The sequence below is a fragment of the Drosophila biarmipes genome, chromosome 3R (assembly GCF_025231255.1).
Source record: "Drosophila biarmipes strain raj3 chromosome 3R, RU_DBia_V1.1, whole genome shotgun sequence".
Taxonomy (NCBI): domain Eukaryota; kingdom Metazoa; phylum Arthropoda; class Insecta; order Diptera; family Drosophilidae; genus Drosophila; species Drosophila biarmipes.
This window is the reverse complement of record NC_066616.1, coordinates 18,973,301-18,983,580: the sequence shown is the minus strand read 5'-3', so window position 1 is coordinate 18,983,580 and position 10,280 is coordinate 18,973,301. Positions and strand designations below refer to the sequence as shown.

At 44.5% G+C, this 10,280-nt stretch overlaps 1 protein-coding gene across 1 annotated transcript; it reads right to left on the bottom strand.

The window, feature by feature from the left end:
* Positions 1–3,762: 3,762 nt before the first annotated feature.
* LOC108025432 (scoloptoxin SSD552) lies at positions 3,763–9,649 on the bottom strand. Its single transcript, XM_017095923.2, has 4 exons — positions 9,278–9,649; positions 6,018–6,218; positions 5,169–5,427; positions 3,763–4,781 (listed from the first exon to the last, which is right to left on the bottom strand). Exons 1-4 carry the CDS (start codon positions 9,360–9,362, stop codon positions 4,151–4,153), a joined length of 1,176 nt encoding a protein of 391 aa, XP_016951412.1. The 5' UTR covers positions 9,363–9,649; the 3' UTR covers positions 3,763–4,150.
* Between the last annotated feature and the right edge of the window lie 631 nt (positions 9,650–10,280).

Genomic DNA, 10,280 nt, shown 5'->3' with positions numbered 1-10,280 from the left:
AATGCATCAAGGGATCAAGCTGGGATTGGCCAATGGCATTACTTATTACAGATCCCTGATAGCTGCACTGCTAGAAATATAAAAAACATATATATTTAAATTCCATTTTTTTAAATTATCTTCCTCAAATAATTTTGAAAGATATTTTTAATTTAACAGAAATTTATGAGGCTTTCAGAAAAACTTTTTTACTGATCTAAAGGTGTTATTCTATAATAATAATAATATTTTTGCACCTTTATAAAATTGTATAATACATTTGTCTACATTTAAAGGGTGTCAGAAATATCCCTTACCCTTCACTTAAAGAATTTCCCATTTTTTTAACCAAAAAGATCCCAGTTGATAAACCCTTTTTCGTTGTAACTTGGCCAAAGTGTTTCGCATGAATTATTCGCATGTTGGCCATTCACGGAGCCATGTCCGAATGGAAAATGATTTACAGCCCTGGCAGAACTGTGCAGATTCAATGTCTATTTAAAGCCAGTCGCAGAGCTCGACTTCAAGGTCCAAGGTCCAGGGACTAATTACGGAGTGGGAGTGTGGAAAAGCCTCGCATGGGCAGTTGGGTGGGAAAACGGCGCTTAGCCACCGCAGACGTTCATAAATAAAGGAGCAACTCCATAACACGCTCCGTCTGCGCGATTTTCGCTCCTTTGATTCTATTTCCCGGATACGGATACGGGGGTTTTCGGTAATTTTCAGCTTATGCTGGCCTTCGTTTTCCATTTCATGGCCAACTGCGTTGCGGCATGCAAAACTCCGCTTGCAGCTGCATAACGAGAACAAATACCAATGTCGATGGGAATGGGGAATGGGGAATGGAAATGGATATGCGAATGGAGATGGAAATGGAAGCGGAGATGGAAGGGCAAGTGGAAGGGAGTTGGCCACCAATAATACTCGGAAAATGCTTTTTCGGTTTGATTTCGCTTTCCTCTCGTTGGCCATTCATGAGTTTTCATTTCATTTTCGCTTATTGCTTACATTTTGCGTTCTGTTGCTGGGTTTCCCATTTCTAATTTTGTATTTTCCCGGGATCGGGGGATGAGTTTTCGGTGTATGTGTGAGGATTTCTCTTTCACAACAAAATAGTTTTGGTTTTCCCGCCTGCACTTGGCCCCAATGGAGATAAGTGCTGGTGAACAGAGGGGAGAGGAAAGGAAAAAGAGATTTTCCGAGGTGCGGGATCTTTGCATGTAAAATAAAAGCTTTGCTGAAATTGAAAAACTTTTCCAATATGTGCTTTTTCTTGCTTTCGTTACCCATTTTATTATTGCATTATATTCGTATGTGGATGCAGCTTTGTGGATATATTTTTATTGTTTCATTTCACTGGCTCCCATTGGGCGGGGGCGTGGCATTTATGATATGCAGCTGCACTCCTAATCCGGCATTCAAATCGAAACTCGGCGAATTTTCCAATCCTGCCAAGTCAGGTGAGACCTGTGCAAATTGAAAATAAAGTTCTGCATGACACCCAAATCGCCGAGAATTAAAATAAGAGAATTGGAACTTCCAGCGAAAATCCCTTTAGTCTGCCGCAAATCCCATAATAGCACACTTTTAATGGCCACTTTTTGCCAGCCGCGTCAAATGCTGGCCAAAGTTTTTCGCTAATTATCCCAAAAGGCGAGCGTTTTTTTTGGCAACAATCAAAAATGACACTTGGCAGCGGAAAAGTGCCCACATTGGGGATAAACAAAGGATGGAAAAAGAAGGCCGCCATAAAGGGTACGAAAATTAAGGGAAATAAAATTAATGCGTGGAAATTCATAAGCCCCGGACGTTTTTCTGGACCCCAGCGAGCTGGCAATTTGAGGCACATTAAGCGACTTAATTACATGCGGCCATTTAATTTTATTTTTCTTGGCCATGGAAATGGCCCTGGAAATGGCTTTTGCACGCATTTAACTCGCAGATTGCACTTCCGCTGCAGTGACAGCTGCATCAAATTGACGTTTGTACAAAATGCCATAAATCAGCCCGGACAAGCGCGAAGTCCTCCGGGCCGCGGGTCAAGTCCCGCGCCGCATTCAGATACAGATACAGAATCCAGCTCCAGAACCAGGACATCTCCTTGGCCTGACAGCGGGGAAAAGGACACTGGCTGTCTCTCCGGCCTTGCGTCATATTTAAATGTATGGCTGCGTATAAATAAAAGTTGTCCTGCCGAGGACTCTGTCAGTTAATTTCACGCTGCCAGGAGCTGAGAGTAGGCCGGGATGATGAAGTGCGTCTGCCCACGAGGAGGCATTATAAAAGGGCAGGGGGAGCACTTTAAAGAAATTTATTTTTTGTTTATTTTATGTATTTAAAATAGTTTTTTTCACTATTTAAAGATATTTACACCCGATATTATTTTAAAATAATGGCTACTTAGAAATAAAGTATTTGCAGCCTAGAAAACAACCTATAAATTTATAGACTTTGCAAAAATAAATCCAATTTGTTGGTTTATCCAAAACTTATTCGTTTTCATTTATAATTTCTTTGGACTTGTTAAGAATTTTCCTATGCCTTTACCTATTTTTCAACCTTCTTTATTTTCTCTTAAAAAGCTCCGAAATAATCTTCCGTGTATACCCATAGCAGTATAAATAAAGCATATTGCGACATGGGGCACCAACATAGCTGCAAGTTCAACCCTTTGGCATATGCGTATATTTCCTACATATATTTACGACTGTCATAGGGGCGACCCCACAACAATTGACAGCCATATTTGCCTATCTTAATTCCTTGTCACAGACGAAATTGGCACTTTCGGTATGAGTTTGTGACTGTGGGAATGTTTCTGTGGGGACAGCTAACTGGCTGATAAGCGGAACAATTAAAACCGGAAATAAAGTCACCGCATGCGGTGAAAATCGCCACTTTGAAAGCGGCTATCGCCAGGCAACTTTTTTGGGCAGGAAAAGGAAGCCAAAGGAACGCAATCTGGGGAAACTTTCGCCTGGGCAGGCGAACAAACTGGGTGGCGAGAGCCACCTGGACGACCTTGAGCAGGTGCAAGGTTTCCAAAATTCGGCGCACCACACACACTGTCGAAAGTGCAACCCAAATTGGCCAAAAACCCTTGAACCCGATACATTATCCATTGCAGCTCATTAGCCCATTGTTGGCTTGCTCTTTTGATATCCGGCTTTAATTGTAAGTTGGCATTGTTGCACTTAAAGCATTAGCCGTAGGGGCTTACCATTTCCCCTTCGGTTTCCCGAAATTTCAAGTGTAACCTCTCTTTTAATTCAGCGGCGTCAGAATATTATAAATATCCACGCGCATGCGCTCCCTTAAGCTCCGCTCTTGACTGTTTTGCATTCAACAACCAGTTCTCTTCGAATCGAAAACCAAGTTCAGGTTTTACAGCAGTCAGATTATTTCAACCGCCTTTGCCAAATTTCAAACAGGTTTTGTCAAGTACTTCAAATTTTAAAGTGTACAATACAAAAATACTCCTTTAAAATATATAAATTAGCAATGTTCACTGGTGGAAAGGTAAAAGTGCTATAAAGGCCTGATTTCTCAATGTCATGTTAACATTTATCCTAAAGTTAAAATCTTTTTTCGGATTTTCAATGTCGCATCATCATGTTAATGCTTATCTGACAGCAAACTAACAATCCCAATAATTTTGGTTCTTTAAGTTCAAGTTAACTTTCCCTGACAAATAACTAAAACCTGAGCTTTAACATGACATTGAGAAAAGGACTTTTCAGTGCAATTCTCCATCTTTCCCCTCAATATCCATTAAAACACACGTTTACAAATCAATATCTTGTTTTATTGAACACAATACTACAACTAGCTGATCGATGTGGAATGCCGATTGGTTGGTTTGACAGGATGACAGTTCGGGTGGGTGGCAAACATTTGATACAAATATTCGTCCGGGGCACGGATCGTCCGCCGCCTACGCTTCTTTTTTCTTCTCCCTTCATTTTTAAGGAAGGGAAGCTACTACAACTCATATGGCAATTGTTGGGGTATTTAAATAAGATTCGCTAGGGCTCCAAGGCGATGGACGGGCGAGGGGTTAGATGATGATGGATCCTGGTGGTTGGCTAATGGCACTACACAGTAGCTATTAATGGCCTAATACATTGAGCGGCATTTTGGATTGGCAAAGGGCCGGGCAGGGGCTTCGAATCTAGCCGCGCCAGGTGAGTAGGCTCCATCCACGACTGGGCTTCTTGGTGCTCGAGGGCTCCGGCTGCTGGTCCGCCTGCTGGTTGTCCTGCTGACCATTGTTGTCCTGCCGCTGCCGATTCTGCTCTATATAGGTGCGTAGTATGGTATGCTTGTGTACGGACTTCTCGAACTCGGACGCACTGGGCCGATACGCCTCGAGCTTGTGCTGGTACCGCCCTGCCGACTGGGACGGCTCCGTGGTGTATGCGTGGCTGCCGCCCCGCGAGGCGCTGCCAAACGAACTGCCGCCGCCGGCCGACGGTGATGAGGGTGATGGTTGTACCGCTGCCTGTGGGTTGAACGGGGAGGGGTTGAAGCTGGGGGCGGTCTTGGGTCTGGTTGGGTTGTTATAGCTGAACTGGCTCTTGTTAATGTTGTTAGTCGGCGGATTGTTATTGGCGGTTTGACTGGGGCTGCTGTTGTAGCCGTACTCATACGTTTCAATTGTGTTCGCTCCGTACACGCTGTTCGATGCCGGCGAAGATCCTGGAGCGGCGCAGAGTCCTTGGTAGCGGGACGAGGGCTTCATGCCGTACGTGGAGCACGAGGGCTTGCCCACCTCATAAGGATTGTAGCCCACCACGTTGCCACTGCAAGGAAAGAGACACAGATCGTTAGTATGCATTACACAATCTTAAATTAATATTCCCTAAAATCAAATGGCTTTATAAATAATCTAATGAATTCAAAACTCTTAAGACCCTATTAACAGAAATAATAAAAAAAAGATAACACACTATTTGATGACCAATAAAAAAAGATTACCTATGCTTTTATTGTTCGCATCATATAAACGGAAACGAACTTTATTGTATCTGAACTGAATAAATTCATTTAGTTTTAAATGATGTAGGAAGTTTTCTATTATTATTATAAAAAAATCTAAATTCTCAGACCACTTATGCAAATTTGAAAAACCGAAAATTAAACAAGAGCGACAGACAATGAGATTTATATTAACTCTCTGTAGAACCTACCCAGGTCCGTAGTTGCAGACGTATAGCTTGTTGTATTTGCTGGTATCCTTGTACTCGGCGTATCCACAGCCCACCAGGCTGGTCTCGCCCCAAACCAGTTGGGAGTAGTGTCCGGTTTTGGGGGACCAGGCATCCCCGAAGGAGTACTTCTGCACCTCGTTAAACCAACTCTGGATGCGCGAGGGAAAGTCACCGTCATCGGCGTCCAGAGGAGCCGTACTCCAGATGATGGCCAAATTCTGGCCCATCGTGAAGCGATCTGTTGATAGATTGAGGTCACAAGTTAGTATTGACTTAATTTCATATTTTAAGAGTGGAATTTTTGGGGATGGTGGTGAGGTGCTGAGCATGCAGGGTTAGTCTCAGTGTTTTATAAGCTCTTCGTGCAGGCAGAAATATATGGGAAAATATGAGGGGTCTTAAAAACTAAACGCTTTGGGGTGGTATTGCAATTAAAAAAATATTTACTAATATTTACAATTAAAATTTATTAGTGAGTAAGATTTATTTCCAAGTTGTAGTGATTAGTCACTGATTAAAACCTAATGAATCACTTTATAAATCAAAAACTCCCAGAAGGCATTTTCAAAAGATTAATTGAAGAAATTCGTTTAAGTGGCAGTGAAAGGTGCCATCAAAGTTGATGAATATAAATTAGACTTTTGGGTTTATACAGTGCCTAAAAATAACGATGTTTAATCAAAGAAATTTAAGATGAGTCTTAAGTGGTAATGACCACCCCGAAGAGTATTACCGTATCATGCAGATCTCAAACCGAAAGATACTCCTGGATTTGAGGTGTGGGATGGGATAGGAAATATCTAGGATGTATAGTGTGAGAAGACTTACTTATCGTGCGGTGGGGATCGTGGCGGAACTGACAGTTGTCGGCCCACTTCTGGGCCCGGGCGGCCAGCTCGTCGTCCCAGACGATCTCGCGCATATTCTCGGCACCCGGCTGACCCGGATAGCGTCCCGTGGCCACGATCTGCCGGAGGCGATTGTGCTCCTGCAAGATGATTGATCTCTCTTCCGTCGTGATGCCCGATGCTGAAATGATTAGGTCGAGATTTGCATAAATTAAGGGGACTTATGGAGGAACATGTGTGGAGATGTTATCATTTCTATTTTTGTTTGCATTAAAATGCTTGATTTCTCGTATATTTCTTCGGGCTGGTGTTTCTCCTTTGACATGGAGATGGAGATGGAGACACGCAGACGAGCTCCAAGAGAGCCGGTTTCTATCGAGCTAATATTTGTTGAAATCTCAGTCGCTGTGGCTGCGCCTCACAGAAATCCCAAGTGGGGCCGCCAATTTATATTGGCCTTTGTTTTACATATATTTTAATTATTTCCCCCACCCCGGCGACATAATATTCGACACTTACGTGTGCTCCAAATTGCCGGCTATTAGGGCTTAGGTTTTATGTAACCAGCCGGTTGGCCGGATCACAAGACACATCTGTGTCACTTTCCTTAAAGCATTTTGGCTCCCCAATCTGAACCGGTTCTGCGATAAAGTTTGCCCATTAAAAAATAGAACACAGAACGAAACGGAGGGGAATAAAAAATCAAATGAAATGCAAAATGCGAACGGGCGCGTGCTGCCCAAAGGCGTCAATTAAAAGACGTTAGTGGAATTCGATTTGATTTTATGTCAAAGTCAGGGTCCTACAAGGCCTGACTCGTGATGCAGCTTTGAAGTGTGTCAGCCAATCAGGCACGAAAAGTGGTCACAGTTTAAGCCGAATTGCCCCGGGGTGTTAATTACCCCAGAGATCGGCTGAGAATCGCAAACAACAAGGGGGCGAGACGGAAGTGGATCCTTGGGGAGGGCCCCCATTTCATTTAAATAATTACGCGCGCTTAATAATTTTTAATAATTATAATAATGGAGCAGGCGATGGGCGCTGATTGCCCGGCGCGACGTGATAGCATTTAAGCCAGGCTTCCAACTACCAACTTCCCACTGCCAACTTGACCATGGCTTTTGCCGGCCGGTCAAGTGCTGGGACGTGTCTGCCCGTCGGAATCAGATTTAAAGTCAGACAACTTGACGCGCCCCAAGTTGATCGGTGTGTTGGGTAAATAAATTGGCAGCTTCACAAATATATGGGTCTAGATGTCAATACGCAGGCTGGGTTTGGGGCCAAACAAAAGCCGAGAATGCTAAACACGGCGTTTGCCTCGACTTAATCTTAAAACATATACTGCCCAAGGCTGGGACTAAAAATAGCCCATGAGCAGCCAGATCGATCAGAGCCGAAGAGTCAGAAATCAAAGTTGAAAAGACCAGGCCCAGACGGAGCTGTCAAATTATGCTACATTTGTATCAATGCGAAAACCGGTAGGCGAAAGCCAAAAACCAGGCCCAGAGCTGTGTGCTTAGCCTGCCAGCCGAGCATCAATCATCCGGCAAAGCCTCGTATTTCGCTTTTTCACTCGGATTTCGATGCTGCGGTTGCAGTCCAGCGGGCGCTATGCTATGCAAATTTGTGAACTACCTTCGCTGACAAATTGCACATAAAGCTGTCGATCGGTTTCCGCTTGCGGACGGAGCAAACCGCTGAGATAATGTTGACAACGAAACGTCAACAGCTCGCAGTCATATTTGTTCGAAACGAAAGACTCAAGCAGCGAACTCGTTCGGAGCGCTCAGCCAAATGCCGACAATATGTTAACAAGTGCTTAACTGCAGCGCATCTTGGCCAGGCGTTGACTTCACCTTGAACGAAATATCGAGAAAAAAAATGGAAAATGGGGACCCCAAGGAGGGGGGCTTGTAAAGGCAAGGACCGAGGGACGTTGAAAAATAACCGCCGCATTTAGCGCGAGTTAATTTTCATAGTTATGCTTTATGTTTCGTTTCATTTTCATTTATCATTCACTGATTATCACTACAACTAGCCTTGTGCCCCAACAACATATTTAATTACATTATTAGCACGGCGGCCTTTTGACTGATGCCGCAGCAAAACGCTCCGGCTTAGCAGGCATGATACGGCGACATGATGCGATGAGACCAGTGACATGCGATTAAATTGGGGTCCCGGTCCCCGAGCGGAGACCCCATTTAATTCAGCCGCTATCGAAGACAAAGGCATAAAAGCAACCATCAATCAGCAACGCACACGCGCACTATAAAATCTTTTTCCCCTTTTTTATAGTGGACTGCGTATTTTTTTGGGAGTTTTAGCGCCGCGTGTGCAGAACAAAGAACATTAAATTGTTTGTTTTTTGGCCACTTCGAGCTATTTCTATTTCCATTTCTATTAAAAAATTCATAAGCGTGGCCCATGCGGCTCAATGACCCATTAAAAATCGGGTGATTTGTATATTTTGCCAGCGCATTGGCGACGCCTGGCAAGTTAATTTGTTTACGAATTTCAAGTCGACTTGCTGGGCCGATTAGTATGCCAAAGTCAGTTCAATGAGCTCCTCTTGCACGCCTGATTATCAGAAGCCTCTAATCGCTGTCAAGGGTTTCTACGAGGCTCGTGCTCTTATCTCATTTGAAATGGGGATTTCTGCCGAGTTGAGTGGCCTTTTGGCCGGATGAGCTGGTGACAGTTGGCAGGTCAGCCACCTAAAATACTTTAGATCCATTTGGGCACTGGCAAATATTGTACGAATTTGATAAACCCGATATTTGAACCGGTTCCCGTCCCAGTCGCCTGTCGCCTAAGTAATATGCCGCTCGTGTTTGTCGGTTTTCTAAACTATTCATTATGCAATATATACTCTGCTTAAAACTGGAAAAAGAAGAAAGCCGACTTGCGTGTCTATTTTCGGTTAGACCCGCCAAACTGGCCCACTTGGCGAAATTTGCATATGAACCAAATGCCAAAAAGTTCTCGAGCGCACCTCGCTGAACAAAGTGAGCGCAGCTTAAGCTGAATATGTGTTTATGGGCAAATATTTGCACTTCACCGTATTCATTCACACATCGAATGGCCGAAACGTGTAGCCAAAATGAAGTAGAAAAAATGCCAATAATCATGCTAGACATGCCCAGAAATTCTATTTTCCATGGGCTACACCCAAAATCCCTGAGCTGCATATAGATTGAAATTCGGGACCCTGACTTGGTTTAGCCATAAAAAACTTACCAATTATCTTTCCATTGCAGGCGAATGCCACTCCGCAGGAGATGATCAGGATGGTGGTTAGTAAGAGAGCACTTGGCTGCATCATTTTGCTTATGTAATTTGTGGTTTGAACAACACGTTGATTTATATTTCTATGTATTTAGGCACTGGTTTTAATTACAAATATAACCTTTTCATAAATGACAGTGTTATATTTGGTATTCCATACACTTTAGCTTCGAAATTTTGCTAGAAATTTTTGTATCACAATTTGGAACGGTGGGCGGTAAAGTGGGGTGTATCGCCGTTTGCCAGAAACCGAAAAAAGAGCGCCACGAAAAAAAGCCGACGACTCCAACTCCACTCTCGTGTACGTGCAGCTAGACTTGAAGGCGTCGCCTGTTTGGTTGACCGCTCGGCGGCGCCAACGCTTTTATACCGCCGATCGACGGCCGCGCCGGCAGCGGCGGCGGCCGAGCCAGCGGCGGCAACAGGTAAAGAAGCTACCTGATTGCCCGGCCACAAAACGTGAGCAAAGTGAGAGAGCGACGCACGCAAAAACGCACAAAAAAGCACAAAACGTCGCAGCGGCCAGCAGCTAGCAACATGTTGCCAGTGGATCGTCGCTGGCAACATGTTGCTGCCGCCGCCGGGTCGTTTTGCGTTCTTTAGCCGGCGTAATTGAAGATTGAACTTTATATTAATCATCCTGCTGGTTCGGCAACAATCACTCGCCTTCGCGGTGGGCGTGGCCGCTGGCCGGGCCGACCGGGCTGGCTGGGAAAACTGCGGAACCCGCGAAAACGGCGAAATCGGCGAGCAGGTGCCCTGCGGGCAGACTGGCAGTCGAAGCTTCGATCATTTCGCGTATCATTAAAAACCAATAAAAACACCCAATTAAATGCACAGTCGCGGCGCACAAGAACAAATGCCACTTGATCCTTTCACCATCATCGCTAGCGGGGCATTCACATGTGTGCGCGTATCTGAATCGCCAGAACTGCACTGGCCCTGTTCGCTTTCG